Source organism: Toxorhynchites rutilus, chromosome 2, assembly GCF_029784135.1.
Source record: "Toxorhynchites rutilus septentrionalis strain SRP chromosome 2, ASM2978413v1, whole genome shotgun sequence".
Classification (NCBI taxonomy): domain Eukaryota; kingdom Metazoa; phylum Arthropoda; class Insecta; order Diptera; family Culicidae; genus Toxorhynchites; species Toxorhynchites rutilus.
This window is the reverse complement of record NC_073745.1, coordinates 94,152,129-94,178,512: the sequence shown is the minus strand read 5'-3', so window position 1 is coordinate 94,178,512 and position 26,384 is coordinate 94,152,129. Positions and strand designations below refer to the sequence as shown.

The 26,384-nt window shown below is 37.7% G+C and overlaps 2 protein-coding genes across 3 annotated transcripts in view; both read right to left on the bottom strand.

The window, feature by feature from the left end:
• The window catches only part of LOC129765950 (uncharacterized), a 254,900-nt gene that overhangs the window by 205,835 nt on the left and 22,681 nt on the right, over positions 1–26,384 (bottom strand). The window lies entirely within an intron of this gene.
• On the bottom strand, positions 1,780–5,043 carry LOC129769522 (uncharacterized). Of its 2 annotated transcripts, none has more exons than XM_055771850.1 (3): positions 4,754–5,043; positions 4,354–4,652; positions 1,780–4,297 (listed from the first exon to the last, which is right to left on the bottom strand). In XM_055771850.1, exons 1-2 carry the CDS (start codon positions 4,998–5,000, stop codon positions 4,378–4,380), a joined length of 522 nt encoding a protein of 173 aa, XP_055627825.1. In that variant the 5' UTR covers positions 5,001–5,043; the 3' UTR covers positions 1,780–4,297; positions 4,354–4,377. The 2 variants fall into 2 exon arrangements, with proteins under 2 accessions (XP_055627825.1, XP_055627824.1); XM_055771849.1 differs by having other exon boundaries at positions 1,780–4,294.

Here is a 26,384-nt window from a genome sequence, read left to right as displayed (position 1 = left end):
GGTGCACATGTGGAAGATTTTGTATGGTTCGTGAAAAGAGGTAATTTTGTTCTTCACCATTAAACATTAGACACGTATTTTTCTATTTTTCCGTAAGGGTGACCATTTCCATTTAGGTTGGTCCGAAAAATTAACTTCTTCCCCTTTTTTCCAAAACTGATTTTTTTTTAAACTCATAACTATTGAAGTACTGAACCGATTCCGATGATCAATATAGCAAATTAAAAGCATATAAATATCAAATCCGAAAAAATGTCACACTTGTAAAAGAACTGGATTTTGTTTTCATAATTATTAATTGTATTTGTTTTTTATAGTTTACATAGTCTCGGGACCTGGTGCCCTTTTTTATATTTTTTCTTGAAAGCTGAGGATTTTTTACATAACATATCCAATATATCATAAGGGAGGCATTATTGTTTGTTTTTACGTTACGATTTCTCAAAATTAACCGATGGTCCGAAAAATCAATGTTTACCCTCTTTCCACCACAAAAATTTAAAACTTTTGAATAACTAGAACGATTTAGATGATTGACGTATCAAATTAAAGCTAATGATATTCTTGTTTAGAAAAATATTATACTTAGGAAAAAAAATTTAGTTTCCGTAATTATTGATTGTAATTATTTTTCATAGTTTACAGTGTGTCGGGACCACGGGCACCATACTTTTTTATATTTTTTCTTGAAAGCTGAGTTTTTTTTCACACATATCCTTATATCAGAGGAGTGGCATTTGTCATTTATGAGTTATGATTTTTCCAAGTTAACATGTTTTCAGTTTTCGTTCAATATTTCTATGTGACTATACAACATCTATCCAGTTTTTACCCAAGTGTGTTATTTTTTTAAATATGACCAACTCATTGGCTTCAAATTGATATATCGATCATCTAAAGTAGTTCAAAAGTAATGAATTCAAAAAAATGTCATTTCTGGAAAAAAGGGGAAAATATTTTTCCGTACCATCGGTAAACTTTGAAAAATCATAACTCGTGAACAAAAAAATAACGCCTCTCTGAATTATGGATATGTTATGTAAAAAACCTCAGCCTTGAAGGAAAAATACAAAAAAAAACATAGCGCCTTTGGTGCCGAGACCATGTAAACTATTTATTTACTTTTTTTTTTTTCTAATTTTCTTTGATTTTTTTTAATACACTCAATCAAGATCTCTACTGTCAACAAATTAACCCTTTGAAGCTAGCGATTGACCAAAAACGTCTAGAATTGGCCAACAGAAGAGGTATTTTGTTCCATCAGGACATCGCAAGGCCACACCATTCCGAGAGCTTGATTGGGATGTTTTAATGCATCCACCATATAGTCCGGACCTGTCACCAAGCGATTACCACCTTTTTCTCGCATTGCAAAATTTACAGAGTGATAAGAAATGGCGATCAAGAGAAGATTGTAAAAATCTATTGCTTTAGTTTTTCACCAATAATAAACCAAGACCTCTAGGATAGATACATCATGAAGCTTCCTTTAGAATGGCAACAAGTTTTCCAACAAAACGGTGAATATTTGACCCAAATCGGACGAATTAAAATTAGTTTTGAATTTCACCTAAAAATAATGGATACTAATACCGCATTTGAATTATATGCACTAATATATTATACATACAAAATCTGCTAAATGTAAATCTGTCATCCTTGAAGTACGAGTAAGGTTCTGGATTTCAGGTGGAATAAATGAATTTTTGAAATAAAAATAATCAATAAATATTTACTTTTCCGTATCGAATATGTATTCCATATAAAAGAGTAACGGGTTTTTCGCAAATGATGACAAGTATTAAACAAAAACAAATAACAGGAAATATATATAGACAAAAGTTTAAGTGAGAGTTTGGACTACGTCTTTCAAGCATTCTAAAACCTCAAGTAATGTTTTTTTAAACATAACGATTTGAAGCCGCATACGAGCGTGCTAATCTGATAGGGTATCTTTCTTTCGCGCCATCTTCAAGCTTTCATAAATACCAACAGTGTATCTTCGTTGACTCGAAACGTTTTAGAATAGATAGATAATGAACGAAAAAAGATTAAACATTATACAAGTGTGGACCGGAGAGCTTTTTTATGTAGGCTTTTATGACAGTTCTTATTTACAACCAGGAAAACTTTGTATAATTATTATGGATATTTTTTCATTTCGATAAAGTAAAAAGTATAAAATTTATAAAAATTGACATAATATCAGGGAACGTGCCAAAAAGTCTGGAAAATTCTGAAATATCAGGAAGGTTGACATCTCTTATCATCACAGTGAATCCTGATTCATCCCTCCCTCCACTTCCTTGACAATCGCTAGGGAACCACGCATGCACTACAGAAATTGAAGAAATAAGTACTCTTTAGTACAAATATTTGGTAGCCCTGACAAGAGTCAATCACATCTGAATTCCTCGCAACTTGCTTGCATCGTCAAAGTTGATTACGCCACGGTGCCTGTTCTTGTAGTCCGTGTTAGGGAATTTTGTACAAAATCATACGGATACAATTGTATTAAAATTACCAGAGAAGCATTTATTGCCCCCAAAAACCTCCTCATGCCAAATTTGGTACCGTTTGCTTGATTAGATCTCTGGTTATGGATCGCCCAAAAAATGGAATTAACTGTTTTGCACATCCCTAAATGATTCGTACTGTTTAATAATTGTAGGAAAGATGCTTTTTTATTTGTCTTTTCTCTGCTTGAACTTTTGTTTGAAATATGGTTGTGCTTTTATTGTAGATTTGGACGGCGTTTAACCTTTTTCGAGTATTTCTCCTTAATTTTCAACAATTTTCAAAGATCAAATGACATCCAAGGACAAGCGTATTCTTTGGTGTTGACTTCAAGCAGAATGGTTCTGGGACATTGTGCTAACAATACATTGTACGTCTACGAGATATTTGTCAAACACAATTCTGCGCTTTGCCCACAACTCACTGTTTCCAAGAAATTAGAGTAGCGCGTGTTTAGTTTATTATACAGGGTGGCGCATAAGTCACGCAACGCTCTCTGAAGGAAAAGAAATAACGATCGCGCTGCAACTATCAAGCGTGTTGGTTCCTAAGCGGTTCAGTTGTCGAATTTGTATCTTTTTTTTATTCGAGAATAAAGATTTTGTATCGTGAGACATTTTTTTATACAAAATTTTTTGTTGTGCAAATCGGATGCGTGACTTATGCGCCACCCTGTAGTCTACAATCGTATTTTTTCAGTTTTGTTGTGACACTGCAACCGTTTAGTCTTAACGAAGGTACAATCATTGAGTGATCACTAAGACCAGACAAAACAGTATCCCGAATGTTTGGCACGTTTATGATTCTGCATACAACATGGTCCAATATAGTATTACTCACATTGCGTGTAGTAAACGTGTTGCCACATATAAAACCTAACGAAAGTAAGAGATTGCTATAACAAACTACTATATTATTACCAGACAAATTCATAGGAACATTCACCTCACCTACAATGACGTATGATCTTGATTTGGATCTCGATTTAATTTATTCTTCAGGAAGTCATAAAATCTGTTAATGTCAAAAGAGGGCGTTCGATGAACACCTAAAACATCGAAAACTGACTAGTAACTGATAGTTCTTGAATTTAATTTCTGACAAATACAGCTAAATCACCAGCAGTTACATCACGAAAAGAGAAGATCGCTCTGTATCCATTAATATTATAAATTGAGCCAATTTTAATCATTTAATTTGTGTCATATTTCACGGAGTACTGCATTCAAATTTCATGTTAAATTTCATGCGATAATATCAAACCGTCATTCCTTCACACTGAAAAAAAAGTGCAAGCACTGCAAATGAAAACAAATTGTAGTAACTCAGCCGCTCGACCAAAATGCACACCAAAAAAAACTCGCATGTTTGCGTGGTTGGAGTAATGAAATCCACGTCTCCATAAAACATACAGAAATTATGTGCAATATTTATGTTACCATGTACGCTCCATCGCAATAAATAAAAGTAACAGAAAAATATTACTTCAGAAAGTAATCTACAACCCCTTATGTTTTATGTATCGCTTCGACCGAAGCGACTAGGGTGTGCAACTGATTGCGGGGAGTCCATTCATACTGGCTCTAACCGGGGAAAAAGCTTTTGTAACTCATGTTCTACTCCGGGAAAACACACTTGCTGCGCTGCATAGCCACTGCAATCCCATTTTATTCGCACACCATTCATCAACTTCTCATTGTAACCATATTGTATCTTGAAGGTATCTGGCAGTACGATTCGTAGAGAAGGTGCAGAAAAAAACTCGTTACTTCAAGCGCTGCTGGAATGAGAGAATATCGGATATTCTAATACTCTTCGCTGTGAAAATTTCGATACCTTCTATATTGACCTTCATCAACTTTATGAGTAACAATGAATATTGTTCAGATGGGTTCCACAGTCACTATCACAGGCGGCCGCACCCGCTTTGTGACCAACGCTGATTCCGCCAAAGATTCCCACCACTCCTCCAACGACTGCACCCACCACCGTTCCCGGACCGGTAAAAATGCTCCCAATGCCGGCCCCGACGAATGCGCCCGTCAAGGCACCGCCACCGATAACGCCACCTACGGACACCATCACGCAACTGTCCGGCTTATCACGGCCGGTGAGCCATTCCCACAGCGAGACACCTAGAAAAAAAAACGGGTACCATTCTGAATAGCTCCAAGAAGTGCAGTACACCGGGAAACACCGAGAAGAATATTTTTATTTGGAACATTATTCGCCTTACTCCATTCACTGTCGGTGGTATCACGTTTTTTCCTCACTTCAGCGCTCGGTGGCAATTGACCCCGATGATATCGTCGCTGATGGACCCCATCCCGGGGTATTGATTTATGCTGCAGTGGTACAACTGAATCAAGCGTGGTGTCGCTTCCGATGCTGGTGTGGTCACCTGACTGCGAACACAGCCCCGTCGTAGCTAGCACCAGCAGCGTTGTGAGCTTCCAAAGGACAAACATGTTCCACTCCGACATTATCTCGATCTGATCCTCAACTGATATAAATTGGATACAATTGTCACGGGGAAGCGCCTTTCGCATCTGTGCGAGTGCGGAGTTAAGAGACAGGCGGAGATGGCGGCGGTGGAGGTTGTTTGTGTACAGATTTGAACGAATGAAGCGGTACTGGGATCACAAGTGGATTGGCCGATTACGTCACTACATACAATCAAATGGCACATCAACTGATACATACGTGTACCTTTTTATGCCATCTTTTACTCACGTGCTCAATTGACTTGTTGACTGGAACAGTGTCGAGCGAGCGTTTTGTTGCTACATCGTTTCTGAAAGGTTAGTTCTATAGTTTGTATCGTTCTGCGGGGCGATACATTGGGAAAAAGAAGGATTTCTTATTAGCACAAGATTCAAAAATAGATCGTTGTGGTTCAGACGAATCGCTAAGTGCATCGTTGATTCGTATCTAAAATTAAGTTCCTTGATCTACAGCAGTTTCTCAATCTATGGCAATCAGACCTGGAATCGAAAAATTCGAAATTTGCGTTTTTATATTTTAGGACAGCTATAAAAATGTTAACGACTCCAAAAACATAAAGTAACTTGTCTGTAAATATTTTGCTTCATTCATTACAAAAATGACCTAGTAGCACCTTTTTTCTAGATATATACGGTCGATTTTGACGTAGAACAACGTCTTTCATTGTTAATTGTTGTTTCAAAGTTAATGTGTCAATTAAATGTCAAATTGGCGCTATTCCATTAAGATTCTGAAATACACAATTGTGGGAAGAATCATTAAACTAGGCTATCATCGGTTCACCAAAAAAATAATTGTTCAGGATTTTGGTGTGTGATTTGGTTTTGCATGACAATAGCAAAACTATCTCCACCAAGGATGACAGCTAAGCTAATCGAGACTTTAACAGAAACGGATTCTATGCTATGGGTATATTAGTCTTACAACCAGATCCGATGAATGATTACGCTTGCTGGCATACTGCATATTCTATCATATAGTCATTTTCATTTCTTTTAGTGAATACGATTTGAGCTGCAAAGAAATTTTCATTCGAAATAAGACATTTTTATTCGATATAATAATCTTTCATTTTCATTTGACGATTTGACGATTTTCGCTTTAGTATGATGGATGAAGGCAATGAACGTGAAATGAAACAAGACTGTACGAAGCTGAAAAGATATTCTCGTGAAGAGAGAATAGCACTATTGTGAAATGGTAAGGCCCTGCTAATGATAATCAAATCGAGCCACTGATCAAGAACCATCCTCAGTACACGACACATGAATTAGCAGCTTCATTACAAATACAGTAGAACCTCGATTATTCGTGAAATAGTCTGACAAGGTCACCGCGAATAACGAAAATCGCGGATAACGCGTTAATGGATTTAAAATGAGGTGTCGTATTTCCAAACTCACAGTTTTGAAGCAAATCGTGACTAGTGATGCAAAATCTAAGCATTCATAACAATATTGGGTGAAAAAAATTTTTTAGCTAAGCAAATGATCTCCGTTAGCTATCCTCGAAGTCTGTATCTACCAGGAGAAAGTTTTGTTTCAGATATAGTATCTTTAAATTATCATTTTTTCGGGCCGGTGGAAAAGATAATTAAAGGACAAGAAATTCGATTCATTGGATATCATAAAAAGCACGTTACGCAGTCTTTTGACAAAACAAAGAAGTGCTGCGATGATGGAATTTTCAAGTTGCGTGAAGGATGACGAAAGATTTCATGAGATAGAGCGCGGACTCGATTATATACAGTCCAGGATTTTTTTACTGTATATAATCGAGACAAAAAACAATTTTTCATCCGTTTTTTATGCATATAGTTTTCGTTATTTGAATATAAACGAAGAATTTAATTTTTGATTCATCCCCTTAAAGTCAGAATACGCCTTTTTCACATGAAAGAAATAAATTTATCTAGAATCTCTCAGGATTCGATGAAAAAAATCCCTCTATGCAAATATTCGAATTCCAACAATGACAGAGTTATAGAACTTTTTTTTATTTCGGACTCTGTTGCCTCAAACTAGCTCTACATTCAAAAGTACGCTTCGGAAGACGATTCTGTTGCTTTCATTTGAAAGGTGAGGATATTTAGTACAAGATATAGATGTGGAACATTTAAATTAGTGGATTAAAACTATTTGGAAGTGAAAACTTGAATGTTAGGAATTTTTAATGTGTTATTATTAATGTTATCCTAGAAATTCATAATAAACATGATTTTTCTATCAATCAAATTAAAGTTCTCTATTCGCTCTACAATTTGATCTTTGCCACCCAACTTCTATCTTTCATAATTTCCCTGGTGAAAACTCAAGCAAAAATAAAAAAAAACCGTTTTTATCACACCACTTAAATTTCACTTTAACGTTGAAAGGTTACATTTTTTCTTGAAATAAGTCATATTTGAAATGTTAAAAAAAATATATTTCAAACTGTATACCATCGAGTCCAGAATTGTATATAATCAAATCACATATAATCGAGTTTGTATATAATCGAGTCCGACCTGTATTAGGCACTGACTAACGTCTATTAGTTTGAGCAATTTAGGTGTTGATCAAATCAAAACTACATAACACCACACACCATTTTAATGTTTTGAACAGCGTGATTTTTTTTTCTGTATTAGTGACTTTCAACGCTTCTGGCTGGTTCGTCACTTTTACCTTCCATTTTGGAAGAATGTCGGGAGTGAGAATTGAACTCGTTATCTTGAGCGTGAGAAGTATGGATGTTACCTCCACGCCAGATCGGCTCCGCGAACAGCGTGATGATATCCATATCTATTTTTTATACCACTGAGGTCTTGTTTCGCTTCAGCTTTTTTTTCGATGATTTCGACTAACTCAATTCCACTAACGAAGTCCTTGATTTCATTGTTTGATTTTCTCCAAAACTTAAGCAGCTCAGCCAGTTTACGCCAGTTTATGCTACAAAATGTCCCACATAAGAATTGTCCACGTGGTCAACAGGGGGAAGGGTATAGGAAATGTTCATGTTTGTCCACGGAGGGGAAGGGGGGTGTCAAAAATAGTGCTTTTTCTTTCCACGTGATATGTGGACAACCCCTTAGTGGTGGCCTACTTGACCCGTCATGAATTTAGTAGCACCTTTTTCATACCTTTTTTAATTTATCATATAAGGTAAATGATTTTGGTTTGTCCAGTCGAAAATATGATCATGGTTTGTCCACTTTTTTAAATGCTCTAATTCAGCACAACTTTGTCAAATCAGGCATTCGAATGTTTCAAAACATATAAATAAAATTGTCTTTTTAATGATTTACAGTAGTTTTATAGCATATTTTTACGGAATCACATGTTCTAAAGGATTATAAAATACACCATCTATTGATGTCAATGCGCCCCTCATTCGAGCTAACTTTTATTCGATCACCAGATGATTATTTCACACGTATTCAGACCTTTTCTGGATTATAACGCTTACAAATATTGCAAACATCATTCTTGCACACCATTTGTATCAGATTTACATAGCTAAACCATTAAATTGACGCATTTTGATGAACTCAATTCTGATCATGAGTTGACCAATTGAATAATGTTTTTTTGTCCACATGATTTCTATGGCAACTGCTTGGCGCGCTGCAGTTTGTTTATTGTGTCCTTCGCGCTTAGCAGAAATAAAGTTTCTCTATGTTGAGTGTCTTGAAGTGAACACTTTTAAAATGCCCAAGAAAATGCGATATTCTGAAGAAAGCCTAAATTATGAAAGGATCAATGTGATGACAGTAAACTCAAGCAATGATAAACGCAAAATCTACTTGAGAATTCGAATGTTTTCATTAAAAAATGGTGATTTCTGAAGCCGGACAAACCATGCTCAGAGGCGGTCAAAACATGATCATAATTCCTCTTTGATGTAAATCGTTAAAAAACGTAAAAAATTTAATAACTTCAACACCTTATGGTAGTATTAGCAACTAGAGACTTGGGGCTTTTCAACAAACCCAAACTCGTATCGATTATGTGTGATTTTCATGAAGAGAAATCGATTTGCATTTACTAGTTGCGTAAAAACACCCCAAATCGGACAAACCAAGACCATTTACCCTAACATTATGAAATAAAAAGAAAAACTTTTGGAAATCTACTTGATTGCGGGAAACATCCTGAAGATCGATGCTGACATAATGAAATGCCTCAATTTTGTATGCATTGTGTTTAATTGTACTATATGCTTAGGGTGACCGTCTTACCCCGTCCTCCCCTACTTACACTTACTTATTACATGAAATAACACTTACTTATTACATGAAATAAATTTCATTCCTTGAGTCACTGCTTTGAAGTCGTTATCACCAGTAACTTAACACGCTATTTTGTTCAGCCGTTAGACAATGTCAAATCCAGTGTTCACCCGATGAAATGCGATTTGCCCACTCCTTTTTACTAAATGCCACATTTGGTTGAGTGTCCACAATACCAAGTAGTGCTTGTGGCCAAGGATCCTGCGGAGTAATATAATAAAGTTTGTCCATCAAAAAACATCAGCGTCTTCATCGCCAGCCCAACAGAGCATATTTCCCCCCGCATTCCTCCCACTCGACAAGATTATAATCTGCGCTGTGCATTATCCACCCGTGGTGGAAAGACGAAAAGTGTGAAAACGAATCGCGAAAACCGCATTGTAGCCACACAGTCCCGGAGCATGCAGCAGACACCAGATGAGAAAAGCCACGCTCGAATGGGGGTTTTCCTTTCGGAAGCCTGGTCGCGGTCGGAAAATAGCGATAGACGAACAAAATTACGCCACACGAACAAAAACTGCAAGGAGAAAAAAAAAACGAAAGGAAGCAATGCTTTGCAGTGGCCGAGAAAATTTATTGTTTAGGAAAGCTTAACTGGTCAATCACCCATGGCGAACCCTCCCGATCCAGCGAATTCTCGTTTTTCCAATCCCGGCTGCGGGAATGGTTTCGACTGGCGGAGTAATTTCATTTAATCCTTTCTCTCTTTAGCTCGGTGGTTACGGGGCGGTGTCAAGCAAAACGTTTCGCGTCGTCGTGCGGAAGCAAAAACTACGCGCTGTGGACAACCAATTTTTTCTCCATCCGCGTTCGTGTATCAGCTCTCAGTCAGACGTAGTTGAAACGCGATTTAACTGAATTGATGAAGATTTGCCCTCATCCTAGGCTCCCTCGGAAGTGAGAAGCTTGCCAACAATGGATGGCTCGGGCCCTGTCAGGGACATGAACACAAGAATCATCGGTACCGACGGCAAATGAAATGGAAAATTAAACAGCAAACTTGAGTCGTCCTTTCCGACTGTCGTTTTCGTTGTCCGATCGTCTTCTCTGAGGCTGAGAAACGGCATCCGGAGCTCGGATGCTGCTAGTTCTATTAATGAAGAAATAAATTCCATTGAACTTTGATCGACCGAATCAATTGGATGCCACTTTCTTTTGTTGGCCTCCTTTCGGTAATGAGGCTGTCGAGTTGGTTTCTGCTTGGCGGTAAATTGGAAGTTTGAGAATGCGGTAATGAACTAAGGCCTAATTTCAAGCAGGAGGCAATTCCTTCAAGATCAGGATGAATAAATGTTTTCCAAATGTTTACATCTCAATTAGATGGCGAGCGATTGCCACTGAAAGTTGACCATTAAGATTTATTAATAATTCAAAATCATTTTGAGCGAAGACCGCAAAAGCTATATTCATACTCGTAGAGAAGCACTTTATTCATTAACAGATAACTTCTCAATGTTTGAAATATGCGACCACCATCAGTGTTAAACTTCTACGCCGAGTTACAATTGTGGTCAGATTTCCTTTCCTCCTCGTTCTCGTCTTGTTAATCAATGGAAATTTCCGCTAAAGGAACCATGAAGAAGAGCTTCTTATTTGTTCGCCAGTGGGATAATCGTTTTTGCAATTTCGTCCGCGTCGATAGTTTCCTTTTCGGTCGGTGTTGCGTGCGGTGCAATTTTCCCCTTCGATTGCTCATAAAACAGGCGTAACAATGGCAGAAGAATAGAGAATGGAAATTGGTATTAAATATTTCAATGCTCTTACTTCACTTCCGGAACCCCTTGTCCAAGGAACGCAAAGAACGTAACAATGATTGGAGTGTCGAGGGTTTTTTTCTGATTCCGGGTATGACTCGCCTGGCAGGCAATTTGCCCGGCGTTTAGCCGGAAGGATGATTCAAGTTCTTCTTCATCATGGTTCCCGTACCGACCCGGCTTGGAGCCGAGGATGTGAGGAGTGAAACATTTAATGATGGGGAAGAAAATTGGATGATGGAGTAGCAGGAGAGAGAAAAAAACCCGCTATTTGCTTCTGTGCGGATTCCCAAGTACCTGTGCGTTTCCAGACAAGAAAAGAGGGGAGTCCAACGCAATTGTCTGCGGCGCAACAGACTCTCCGGTTGAGACGATTCGTTACACGCGATGCTTGCGTTGATGAACTTATTCAGAACAACTGAATCAGTCCTAGAAGGCCTGCAAGTTCATCCACAGAAACACTTCGAAAACATCTCGAACAGAACGCACCGAACTCGGTGCGAATGTTGCGTGTCAAGTTGATTGCACGGGGGCTTCTGTGACACCCACACACACCTACCCGACAAAGCGTGCGTGCGTGCGTGCGTTCGTGTATACATGACAGAGGGGACGCCCCATCCACTGCCACTACTGCTAGTATCCAGCCGTAACGACACAGGAAACCGGAGGAATGAAATTGTAAACGACGATTTGTTTGCGATACATGAAGCACAATAAATAGGGCAAGCCGTCATTCCAACATTCCGGTAACAGGTCTAATCACAAGTGCGTGAAATATGCTGTTTAATGTCGGAATTTGACGTGAACAAATTATTGTTGCTGCTCTCAGCGAACGCGAACGTTGGCGGGACCCGGGACAGGATCCGCTCTGCTGTGGGAAATTATGTTTTTGTACGCTAGATTTGGATTGATTGAATATTTTGCGAATGTGACGGATTTCCGGGAGCTCGGTTTCGGGTGCTCAAACATCGGACTCATCCCCTTGGTGAGGCTTTGTAAGGTGGCTGAAAGTCCTTGAAAGTCATGTCTTGTTGTCACCGTCATACGAAACTGAAGTTGAACCCGGAGTAGGACGTAAAGTTTAGAAGTGAAGCGCTCTCAGGGACAATTATGAAGAATTTAAAATTGAATTAGATTAATAATCGAAGGTAAATTAATGTTCCCATAAATATCTCTATATATATAAAAATCTCGTATCATGATGTTCGTGGCCGAACTCCTCCGAAACGGCTCGACCAATTTTAATGAAATTATGCACAAAACGTTTGTTAGTCATGAGAACAGGTCGTAAACTATCTTACATACCGCTAGGAAACCGATTATTGTATATTCGATACCGATTAGGGTGATACTATGCAAAAAAAACATTTTCTGAATAGATTTTTTGTGTGTCTTTTTTAACATTTTGTTTCGGAAAAAACATGAGAACCCACATTTTATCCTTTTCATTTTAGTATTTTTGTAAACACAATACCCAAATAAAAAAAATCAATCGCACAATCAATTACACCCAGTTTTTTTTACGTGGGGAATAAGTACCTCGTAAAAAACCGTGTTAATTGGAAAATCCGAGTAAAAAAACCGCTAATTCGAAAATCCGCGTAAAAGAAAACCGCGTTAATTGGAAAATGCGCGCTAATTGGAAAATCTGCGTAAAAAAACCTCGTAAGAAACCGCGTAAAAACCCTTAGTGTATTGAAATCCTTCAGATCACACACGGACAGCAAAATGTTAATCATGTTATTGTCATCCATCCAAATAAATTATCTGCTGGACAACACGCGTATCGATGCAATGATTCGAATTAATATTTATCAATATGTAGTTACAAAGACGAAACAAACAGGAGAAATCGATAGATTTTTATCATCGAACGATGATTTAACGCAGCTATTTGTCTCAGACAGGTGAATTAAATTTTATCAAAGAAGTCGGTTTCTTCCAGAAACGTCCATTTTTTTCGATTCGTTTCGGCTGAGAATGTTCATTTCACTTTTAACGTATATTGTGTCAGATTCGAGCCGACACAATATGCTTTGGTATGCTGACAATCCAGCGAAAAATGAGGCGCGGTCGTGGCATCAACACAATCGTCCTATTTATCACGTTTACATGTGTAAATCACACGATTTCCAAAACGTAAACGATGTGAAAGTAAAATTGAGAAGATTTCCTACAGGAGACATCAGTTGTAGAATATATTATGTAGGGGAAATCAGGGTAAATCCGACATCCCAAGTTTTTGTTTTGAACTTTTGAATCGTTACAGAATATCTCTTAAACTCTACATGAACCATTCTACAGTAACGGTTGAAATTTTTTTTAGTAAAATTCGAATTTTGATAGAGTACATAAATTGATGTTTTTATGTTGTGGGCAGAGTTGCCAACCTTCCAGTTTTCCTGTATATTTTGCCAGTTTTTTTGATGTGATTTTCAAGCTGTGAAAATTTAAAAAAAAGTGGAGATTTTTGGCCTTTGGCTGTTTCGCTGGCATGCTCAAAAAAAAACTTTTTATCTTTTCGGCATTTTCAAGTTTTTTACTCCCTATTGTTAAGACTGCTTCCACGATTGAGATCATCGAAACTGACTCAGAAACGTTTTACGAGACTGTGATTGCCTGTTTTAATAGAGACGGAATACCATACAAGCAGGATATCCGTGTAGTATATATTGCCGAAGGGGCTAATAACATGACCGGTACCGAGAGGTCATAAAGAACGTATCTAGAAAAATACTGCCCAAATTCGTTCACACTAAAATGTGTTTGACATAGTATGGTTCGGTGTGCAATATATGCATGTGAACACATGTCTGAGAGAATTGAGCAGCTGTGTAAGGATAACTACTCCTATCTTAGCTGTAGTACTTTACGATACAGTAAGTTTGCTGAAATTCAAACTCTCTTAGAGTTGAAACCGTTGAAAATGCTGCATCCGTCAGTCACGCGGTGGATTTCATTAGAAAATATTTTATTATACATATATTGGAACGGTACGAGCCGCTCCGAATTTATTTTGGGTTTATTATGAATGGAGATAAAGTAGAGAAGATCCGCGTAAGATCGATCTATGACGGTTTAAATAATCCTACGACGATCATTTATTCAACCTTCTCATTTCATACACTAAGCATGGTGAACAATATTACTAGAATATTTCAAAGCGGAAGTTCGGAGCTTTTTACTTTGCATTCGAGCATTTCAAGATTGTTCAGGACACTTTTGGATAACTTTTTTGAGGACAGACATGAAAAATATAATCAATCTGAACAACGTGCAGTTCGATCAGAAAAATTATGTCAATTTGGATAACGTTTATGTAAGTACCGCGATTGAATTGTTGATTATTGAATATTTGGTCGCATGTAAAATCTTGCATTTACTTTCAATGATCCTTTGATAATCAACATGACGAATATGGATCCAACTAGTGTCATAAAAGTCATGGAAGTGTCGATTTCACCCCGAATGGACTCAAAATTTCACAACAAAATTTTTGAGCCACCGTCCACCTCACAAAATACTCTAACGATGATCTAAGATGAATTACGCTCAAAAAAGTATCGATCTTTTTTGAATTTTCTAAATAAAAACACTTCAAATTCATTAACAAAATATTACACGAGCAGTCACCTTTTTGTTGACCGGTTTAAATTAATTGTTTGGTTTGATAGCGAAGATAAGTGTGCACAAGGAATATTGGGAATTTCGCAGAGTAATGCTTCTACCTGGAAAATGCAGAGGGTGTAGGTTTTACCCTGATTTCCCCTATATTCAAATTTGCTTGTTGCCAGTTAAATACTTTTGTGACGCCAACACCTTTTTCGGTTTCCGATTCATTATAAACAACATTACCCAGGTAACCAATAAGCATTAAGAGCTGCATTTGAATAGCAATATATGCGCTTCAAATGCAGGTACAGTAATGCTAATAAGCATTTAATGCGCCCCCAGTTCTATTTCAAAACAGCTTTTGGTAAAATATACGGCCGCTTTACTGCTAGGTGACCTTAACGAGACGCTGCCAATGTCAATAAGTTGGCGAGAATTGGTAGCAAAGATTGATAACGTTAGCATTGAAACGGTTGTATCATTGCTGATTTAATGCTTTTTTTAATTGAATAAAAAAAAAAAGATTTTGGTTTTGTTTATTTTTTTAACTCATCTCACCAGGTATCAGGAGAGGTGTTATTATTATGTGCATATCTTATCCCCATTAGCTGATATATTTCCGATTTGTTGCTATATGATATGTATAATTTGAATATTATTTTTATCCATTCCCAATGTTGAACGCCATTATTTCTTAACAATTTTATATATTACCTGAACGGGATTCGAACCTTGAACTACTCTGATTAGTCGGCAAAACCACTCTCCTATGCGTTGCCCCTATCCAATGACCTGTGGATGACATGAAGGAAGGAGTGATATTTACCCTTCATAAACTCCATCTCCTTGCGGCATTATATTTCTCTCATTTCCTCTCTTAGCGAGCGACACTTCGTTGCCACATACACCGCTTTGGCTAGAGCGATTTGTGATGAGATGTTTCGTTTTCTTCTATTCTCCCACACACCGTACACAAAAACGATTTTGATGTATATGTAGCGATGTAGCGCGTTAGTGAAGGACACAATAATGTTATTTCCATATCCCTGTCTAAATCACAGTACACGGAATGTCAAACATATTTCTGCTAACAGTGAATCGATATGGTGGATCATTTAATTTCTGCGTATTTATTTTGCAGTGCAAATAACTTTCAGCCGGTAAGTTTCTATTATATTTTTCTTGCATGTAAATTTAAATAAATAATATGTCTGCAGGCGTAATGGCGAAACGAAATGCCACGAAGAAGCACTCTGCAGCAGCGTTGGTCGAGGCTCTAGAAAATGAAAACGAGAAAATGTTCTCTGATGCAACTACACAGACTAACCAGGAAATGCTCATTTCGGAATCAAAACTGAATAAATGTTTGGAATTATTGGCACATGCAAATGCTATATGAGAAGCTCTGGGTACCACCGCATCTTCACAGTGCAACCACGTAGCACAACCAGTGGTTATTAGTAAGATTAACCTGGAGCAAGTGAAGAATGTTAAAGATATGAAAGATTTGAAGGAAAATGCAAGGGCGACAAATTTGTGGAATCGGTTTTTGCTTCAATCGGTCAGTTTTGCGGCCGTATACGATATACAGGAAAAGGTGTCAGTGTTTGTCTCCAAATCGTGGATAATTCTTTTGAACGTAATTTTCTCCTTCAATGCTATTGGACTGGAACAGGACGCAAATCTGATGACCATGAGCAAATTCCGCGGAAGATCCCGTTTTGCAAATTTGAGAAAGTGATCGATTTGTTCTTTCCATGTTCCATGTTTGTTGGATTCTGATTTTTCATTTGCTGAATGTAAGGAGTATTTGCACCGAGGTTTGAGAAATCGGTGGTACAAGGAAGCCAACAGCAGCTTAGCGCAAACCTCAGGATTCAGGATCACGAAATACAAAATCTAATATTGAGGAAAAAGAAACTAAAAAGAATCGAAATTCAATTATTATTGAATGATTCTCAGCTTTGATTCAGTTTATTGTTTGAATTAATGTAATAAAAGATTGACATGAATCGATGGATCTCGAAATTTTATATTCATATGAATTAAAATAAAATGTAATGTGTTTATGTATGCTTATTTATTTATTTATTATTATCTCAGTTATTTGTTGTTGGGAGCGTGTGATGAAGGGGTATAAAAACAGTTTTTTTCATTAACAGGGATGGCTATCAGTTTACGAAAGATTTCCAATAGTGCATATATTTTCGAACTTGGTTTACAGATATTTTAAAGTATGTTGTTTTAGGTATGGAGTTTAAACTAATTTCTAATGAAAATGATACGTCGATCTATAGGTGTAATTTGACAAAGGTGATATATCTACCTAATATTGCTTATGTGCTATTAGTGATGTAACTACTAATGCATATACACTAGTATCGCGTTGGTTTTCGAACATAGAAAGATATATATAATGGATGGTGGAGACCATTTCAGTTTCCATTCTCCCCACACTTGATTTTGAACACTCCAAATTTTTAAGTCATACAATAGCATTTCCGTGGCATTTAAGAAGCACTATTCTCGGAATACTTGAGAGCATTCACAATGCTTATTCACGGCCATTGTTCAGTCAGAATGCTGTTTAATGACAAGGAGTATTAAAACAGTATTGTATATGCTGATTTGCAACAGCTATGCTTAAAAAATGTTCATTTACAGCAGCAAGCAGTTCGAATGCTTATAAAGAATTGATTTACTGCTAATACTAATGCTTGGTGGTTACCTGGGTAGTGTTGTGTATTCTGCTCCGTTACATACCATACAAATAAACTTTGTTCTATGATTTCTCAACTGCAGATGAATGTAATTTCCAGTATATTTAGTTTTTCAGAAAACCTGCATGAACCATACAAATATTGGCATTCATTTTATGACGTGACAACATGTTCTATGCGAAAAACAGGAATCACAAGCGTTGTCAAGTTACAAAACAATTAAAGTGTATTAAATGTGAATTTTCCCGTATTGTAGCGTATTGTAGTATAAGCTATATACTAACGTTTATGTTAGTTATTTTCATGAATTCTTCTCATTTTCCACTAAGATTACTCTTTCCTTCCAAAGGGTTTAACCAATAATTATTTACCCTATAAAATATTTTTTTGTGCATAACCACATGGAGCATGCGTTTGTTGCTTGACGATTTTGGCGTCTTTGCGACATTAGTAAATAATATCCGATGAGTTAAAATTTCCAACGGGTAGTTTTTCGCGGGAAATCGAAGGTTTAGGATATTACAATTGTCAAGAGAATCACTTTCGTTAGCTTACACAATTTTGTGAACTGTTAAATTCTTATATTTATTTACCTCTCTTTTCTTATATTTACGCTATCTTGAATTTCTCAATTTAATTTCTCAAGTAAAGATTAAACCGAATTTTTAACAGAATTATAGGAGTTTTGATTGCCACGAAAAGTCGGAACGGAATCTCTTGCTTCACCAGTTCACAAATTGAGAGGAACATAACAGACGTAAAACATTTTAAAATGAATCTCCGCTTTCAGTATGCCGTGAGAGAACGATAGAACTTAACTCCTGTTGTTTCCCGTGCCACTTTTATCGCTAACATTCTCTGTCGGGGTTATATTGTGAGTTCAACATCTGATGCCGTTGGGAAAAAAGAAACAAATATTCGTTTCCCTTCCGTTCGTCTCAAGACAGACCCTGGCAGCTGGTGTGATGCATGGTGTTGGAAACAGGTGTTCCATATAACACTCATTAACTTCCGAAAACATTTGCATCTTCATCGAGCATCACAATTATCGATTCATTCATCCATGGCTCAAGAAACGATATACAGGACATGCACTCGTTTACAGTGCTTCAATGCGTCATAAATTGCCATCATACAACAGTGAGTGCTATCGAAGCTCTCCAACAAAACCACATCTCACACTCTTATGCGTCCCATACACACCAGAATCACCCATAGCATATAGCATCTGAACAACACAAATCAATTCCCGGACGAGAGCGTTTCCGATAGGGTAAACATATATTTTATCGATTGCCTTGGGTGGAAATATGTGCCCATTCGTGCCGATCCGGGTTCGATTATTGCGACCAGCAACAACGATACGAATGGTGTTCGAGTTTGAGTTGAAGCATGTTTTCTCACTTACAATAAAAGTTATGTGGAGCTGATACGTCATTAACTGTTGCATTGTGTTCCAGAAGTTTTTAGATAACGCATTATAACGACTCAAAAAGATAGAACATATGGAAACGGACTGGAACCCCTTTTTGCTACCGGATGAAATTGATTGCTTCCTCAAAACCATAACCAGCAGACCTAGAAGTAGATGAATGATGGAAATTGATCAATTCCTCTATGCCGAGCGCTCGCCAGACCATTTAGCTTCGAGTACCAACTGAGACCTCTCGAGCTTATTGGATTGGACAAAACAACTTAACGCTCGATGCGGTTGATGAAAAAAAGTGAGGCATGCACAGAACGGGAAGCGAGGAACTGGTTCCACTTCAAAATTATGTTCGTTCAACGAGAGAGAGAAAAAAATCTGTCCCACTTTATATTACAACAGAGACTCTCTCTCTCGCCGGTATGGAATGTGAAAAGTGACTTTTATTACAAACGTATTAAATTCATTAGCTGGAAAAATCCACCCACCAAACCAAAAGGATAATTGTGGCATTGAAAAGGGTACGGCACGCCCATCCATGTGGATGTGGAAACTCTCTCTCTCTCGCTCTGTGTATGGTGGATGCTCGTGGCATATTTGCTGCTCGCATACACATGAGAAACGTGATGATGAATGATTTTTCTTGTTTGGGAATAATGCCCAAATTTATGGTCTGATGCTTACAACTTTTCTCTTCTTTCGCGCACAATGTGGCCAAACTTGAAAGGCTCCAATATGTGGTGCCGACTTTGTGTAACAGTGGCCATCTCGGATATTGCTTCATGGGCTGTTGGGTCCTGGCGCTAATCGATTCCAAATGGCCGTGTACTAACGAGATGATGGTGTGAAGGTTCGCTGGATCGATTTGAGGATTGGGTTCCGATTGTCGGTTACGAGACCAAATTGTTTGAATAGTTTAAAATGTGAATGTACAAAAATGAATTCTCATACATTTCATATGATTATAACTGACAAGGTGAACTTCATCCCGCCCAAAACTGATTTTTTGATATGAATTGTTTCGAACATTCGCGTTTTCATACTAAGCGAATGTTCGTTGATTCAATCGCAGAACTTTTCATTGATTGATCTTCAAATTGGCCCTTTAGAATTTACTTTTACTATAAACTTCCTAGTACATCTACGAAAACTCGTTATTATAATATAAATTTATTTTCAGACGCAATTGTCGCTCAATACTCTTGATTCACTTGCAAATAACATGTTCTCCGTTACATGTAATACACGTTTGATACACGCGTTATTCCACCAGAGAATCCATTGCTATTTTAGCTTCACACGAACGGATCACGAAGCTTAATTCCGCAAACGCGAAATCCATTTGGACTCACAATGATGTTTTGTAGAACATATGGGATTTTTTTTCGAACTCTCCCTCAAAGTTTTCCAAAAATTTCAAATTTTCGAAATTTGTTCTCCCCATAACATTGATCAACGGGTGGAGACAAATTAAACAAAATAAAGACGGATCAAATTGGGCGATTCCTTTCCCCATTATTAATTATATAGATTGAACCCTATACGAATTAGGGAATTACAATGGATATAGCATATCAAAAGAATCGTAGGGAATTTTCTTTTTGATCAACCTGCAAATTATTAAAATCTGTTCGTACCAAAAAAAAAGGCATTAATGTTGAAACTACACTGACAGACAAAATGAAGTACCGTCATCTAGGGGCAAATTGATCACTGAAATGAAATTGAACAAACGTACTAGTGAAAACAAAGTGAAACTTTCGAAGATATTATTCAATCAAATCTAAAAGTTGTTTATATGAAACGTTAAATAATCACCTGTAGATTCTTTTCGTTTGTGGTAATTATCAAATCGTTCATTAAATTGCATGAAAATTGATCTTTTTCTGAACCGCATTTTAGTTTTCATTTTTAAGCATGGTAAGGAAACATATTCTCAACACAACAAAACAATATCAATAGACACCAAACATATTTAATTAACACTAAGCTGATTCCTTACAAATTGAAATGGTAATCAGATAGTCACAATTACTATTAAAACGAATGAGAAAAACCAATTTTATGAAAAAGCAACATAAAAGAGAACTTTTTTTAAACCAGACGGCAAAAGTTGCATCTCAGTCTTCTCGGAAACCGTTGAACTGAATTGGACGTGACAAGTTTCATTTGAAACCCCATGTTGTGTCATTTGAGAAAACTCTGAAGTTTTATCGAAATCGATTCACGGGTTCCACGGGCACAATTTCAATGGCCATCAATTCTAGAACCCAAAACAACACAAAATCCGTCAGTTGGAGTATCAAAGTCATGTTTTTTTTTCAAAATAGCTTATTTATGATGAATGCAAGCCTATCTGACCTCATTGACGTAACCCGGATGTGTTCCGGATCAAAGTGCGTGCTACATTTTTGCTTCAGAGATTATAAGAAATTGAAAGTAAAGCAATTTATTGATTAATAGCTGAACCCAATGCAAGCCTACTCACGTAACGCATAAAAAAAATGGATTACGCGACAAACTCTATTTTGCTCAACTCGTGGGCCTCCGTGAATTTTGATTTCATTCGTAAATTCAACATTCTAACAGCACTTCACACTAACAACTCTGAGACAATGATCGCACTACCACCTTCTTCTTGAATGGCGTTTACATTCCCTGTGGAACTTTTGCCGTCTCAACGTATGCATTAACTAGCGTCGTTTATTAATACTTAGTTGGGATTTCTCAAGCCAAATCACACGCCTTGAATGTATTCCGAGGGGCAAGCTCTAGAATACGCGTGATCGCAGTGCAAGTCGAAGGAAATTTCTCTGACGAAAAATCCCCCGGCCAGAACGGGAATCGAACCCGAACACAAGGCATGATAATGTGAGACGCTAACCACTCGGCCACTTGGAATGCGTCCATCGATTTCGGAATTCTATAACAATTTTGTGCAGAAATCTCGACCGTTTTCCAAACAGAAATATCGCGTTCTGATTGGTCGAAATCGAAGATACAAGCTTCCTCTCGTACTCACATTTATTGCTCAGTCAATTTCTGATAGATTTATGAGAGTTTTGCATCAATCGTTTTAGGCGCATTGGCACACCAAAATGTGTTTCCACAACACGGACTTCAAAACCAAGGTGCCTGGGGAAATCGGCATTGCAAATATATTCAAATCAGGGGCATTTTTGTATTGCAAGAAAGGTGAGTGATACGATTAATGCTGGCAAATAAAATATAAATTTTGAAACTTTAGTGCTGGTTGCTTCGCGAAATTTTATATCAATGCATTGTGAAACGTATCTCAAAAGTGTGAGTGTAAAATTGTATATTTTAGTTGTCTTGAAAATGACTTCAAATACGAAACGATTTATTTCTATGTTTATAAATAAAAACCAATGTGTGTTCTCGCTCGAGAACGGATCGTCCGACTTGAACTGATTATTTTGTTCTTCACACAAGGAAGGTTCATCCGGCGAGAAAAATAGGAAAAGTGAATGAATAGAAGTAATTTTCTATATGTTCTACTCTCAACATTAATTCTTAGCACATGTTTTGGCATCCCGATTTACTAAATAAAAAAATCCTAAAAATAGCATAAAATGCGCTACTCCCCAATACTTGTATATCATTTGTTTAATACGTGATCAATTTGAGCGAGCGAAACCTCACGTATTAAATCTCCTTTTTACTTCTACAAAAAAAACACTTTCCAACTTCATTTTATAATGAGGTGTAATAATATCACGCATTTATGCAACAGCATCAGTAGCTATGTGAATAGCGTGGTCGTGTTTAATAGCCTTGTATTCGATCTGGCCTTGGTTCGATCCCCGGTGACGTTATATGGACTTTTTTTGGTACAATTCCAAAAGAGATGAAAAAACTAAAAAGAAAGATATGTCTGCTCCCATACATACAAACATTTTAAAGCTTTTAAAACAGCTCATTATTTGTTAATTTGATCCTTAAGCACACGAGCATTATCTCTGCCGAAGATGAAATGTTTTCTGCCAACGCTAGTTCGGGTGTACATATGTTCTATCGTGATACACACCTTCTTCTGTCATAATCACTCGGTTGTAACTCTAGTGGAGTTTACAAATAATACACAACAACCAAGAAAAACGGCCCTATTCAGGGCCACCAGATCATTATCAAAGAGTTTAATGAAGTGATTTTTGATACAAATCCAAAATCAGCACACAGCAGATAGTCTAACGGAATCCTACGTCAACTATGCGGCCTATGCGGGTGTATCGGACATAACATTCATGTGACTTTTTAAGTTACATGTTTTTTTAAGTTTTTAAGTTATCATGTTTGATTGAACTATGCCTTTCATTTGTATGGCTTTTTCAGAGAGGAAGGGCGTCAAACCATCATAGAAACATTTCTTCTACTCTAACATCTTCACATTCCAATTTTGGTTTCATTTGTTCTATTGATTCTCGAGTCATGCAGAAATTTGTGTTTCATTTGTATGAGAGCCCACCCTTCCAGAGGGGGGAGGGGTCTCGAATCATCATAAGAACCTTCCCCGGCCTCAAAATCCCCTACATACGAATTTTTACGCTGATTGGTTCAGTAGCTTCAAATCCATAAGGCACAGACAGAGAAATAGGAATCAATTTTTATGGATGCACAGCGAGTAAATTTTTTGCGAAGATGATAAAACGAGAAGAATAAGCGATGTTCGTGCTTTTGGGTACAGAAAGAGACTGAAAATTTTTTTCAGAGGAGATTATACGCTTTATACGCTAGCGACAGCGTACATACTGTGTAAGGGTGGAATTTGAATTACAAATGCGCTCTTTTCGTTATTCCTCTCCATTGTTTCTATTCTCACGGTTGCATAAGTTGCTCGTTGTTGACAGCACTGTTAGGTAAGCACACAAGTGCAAATCGTCAAAATTCGTTGGCAGCAAGAATAGCTATTAACGTTAACTTTATTTCATAAAAAAGTAACCTGTTTTATGATTTGGCACCTTTAATGAAAGACCTGCATCAAACTTAAATTTGGCTGCCGCTAAAAAAATGGCCCTTGTGAAAAATGTTGAATGGGAAATGTGTATCAATTGAATGGACTCGATTTGGAGAGCACACTACAATGTGGACATAATAAATTAAAAAAAGATCACCGCCACTAAATGGTTGACTATGTATTTTTTGCAAGCCCCTCAATATTGTAATCAAATGAAATTATTTGGCTAATAGGAAACATTACATCATGAAAACATTCCGAAAAAGTAAGGTTAGAAATGAAAAATAAAAAAAAGTTTAATGGTTTTACTGTAGATAAATCTACTAATGACACAGATAATGCACTAAAGAATAGAAAATAAAATAAGTCAAAAAAAAACTTTTTAAGCTAAACGGTTTCATTGTGATAAAACATAATAATAATTCAGATAATGTACAAAAAGCTAAAAAAAAAAAATTAGGCAAATAGCAGTTAGCAGTTATCACACTCCTTTACTCAGTTTAATTTTACCAACAAATTGCGTCAGAAGCACAATTGTTTCTTGGAAAGTCGCAATGATTATGAAGCTGAATGCTGCATATGTGATTTGTACTGGCCGGTGGTAAATAGCTGTAATATACATTTTGTCATTTTGTTTAAATAGAAGTTCAAAATCAACAATGAACCATATTACATGTAAATCTAATTTGCAAAAACATAACCAAACACTAAAACATTGCAAGAGTATCCTATTGCATCCACTTCGAAATCCATGCTGAACTATGTGGTGCATAAAACAAATCCAACCGTTATAGAGATGAACTAGCTTTTGGCTGAAAAGAAAAAAAAATCCAACCGCTCAAAAGACTTGGGCTGCAGAAGAAGCTCTAGCGTTACATCATAACAGCTTTGAAATCCATACTCCGACACTATTGCGCATGATGTTTTATGACTCGGAAAAAAATTACATATGCCTGCAAAAAGACAGAAGCCGTTATCCCCGGAGTATTTTCAACGCATGAATCTTCCGAGAAACATCTTCAATAAATAAATTTACTATTTTGTTCTCTCGGAGTGCAATGTGCAATGTGTTTTTTTTATAAATTTACATCTCAAATAATGACAACGGTTTGGTCATAGCTGTGACAGGTGTCCTGATTTTCAACTTCGACCAGCTGGTATCCCTACACAGGTGTGATGGTTGAAAGGTTGTCACATGATGGTTGGAAAGAGTGCTCATTATGAATATTGTGAAACTAATTTACGCGAACTATGATGGGCTGATAACAGCCATTGAAATTTTGTGCTATTCTACCGTTCTCAGCAATTTGTGATTTCATATTTCTCTGCTTTCTTTACTTCTGGTACTACGAGAAGTAGATCTTGCGCAGAACTATTTGCAAGCCAAAAGATTACCTCTGAAAAACTTTGTGGCAAGACTCAACGCACTGAAATTTTTTTCTTGTTGCTGAAAGGATAGAAATAACTGGAAAGGCCATTCAAAAGGCTTTTCTAAAATCCAACGAATACAGAGTAGCTCCGTAATTAGCTGCTTTGAAGTCGGGACGCGTGAAGATTTTGTGATTTCTTGTTAATTTTATCTAATATTATGATGAATAAGTTTCCTTGTTTGAGAAATTTGATTTTTCATTGAAAAATGAAAACAAAGTCTGGATAATAAGGGTCGATTTGCGGGGTGACAGACACCCAAGACATCTACCCGGGTTTTTTTTTTTTTTTTTTTTTATAGAGGTGAGGAACGCTCTTCCAGCCTTATCTGGGAAGGGATAACCCAGACGTCGAGTGGGGATCGCACCCACAAAAACCAAGCCCTCTACTCGTAGCCTCATTCCCCCCGGGACCACATCTAGGCGACTACTTCAGGGGGCGGCTGTGCTCATGCACTTCACGAGTTTTCAACGCTAACTAGCGTTGATCCTTCCCTTTTTCTCTATACATCTCATTTACGTTTCCGTTGTACTCCGCCACGCACATCCGCAGCACAGGCTTCCTTTTACCCGTCGAGACGTGTACCGATTAGGAATTGCCCTCCAACTTGACGCGCAACCCGTCACAGTCACCCTCGCGGGGTTTCTCACCTGTCGAGACGTGAACCGATTAGGAAGCGCCCTCCATCTTGACGCGCGCCCCGTCACAGCCACCCTCGCAGGATTTCTCTTCCCAACGGAGCGCCGATTAGGCAGTGCCCTCCAACATAACGCGCACTCCGTCACAGCAACTCTCGTGGGGGTACCCACCGATTTGATGATGCTCTCCTAGGCTCTCGCTCCGCCGAAACGACCCTCGCAATGTTCCTCTCTCAATCCACCAACAGGCATTGCCAGCATTTTCTTGACCCTGCTCTCCAGATTCCGCTTCTCCGTCGAGACGTGTACCGATTAGGAATTGCCCTCCAGCTTGACGCGCAACCCGTCACAGTCACCCTCGCGGGGTTTCTCACCTGTCGAGACGTGAACCGATTAGGAAGCGCCCTCCAACTTGACGCGCGCCCCGTCACAGCCACCCTCGCAGGATTTCTCTTCCCAACGGAGCGCCGATTAGGCAGTGCCCTCCAACATAACGCGCACTCCGTCACAACGACTCTCGTGGGGTACTACACTTTGCA

Bases quoted from the DNA above. Each gene is read 5' to 3' on its own strand.
- LOC129769522 (XM_055771850.1), bottom strand. From the start codon at position 5,000: ATGTCGGAGTGGAACATGTTTGTCCTTTGGAAGCTCACAACGCTGCTG. The intron at 4,653-4,753 runs GTAAGGCGAATA...TTTTTTTTCTAG, and splicing joins TACCACCGACAGTGAATGGA to GTGTCTCGCTGTGGGAATGG.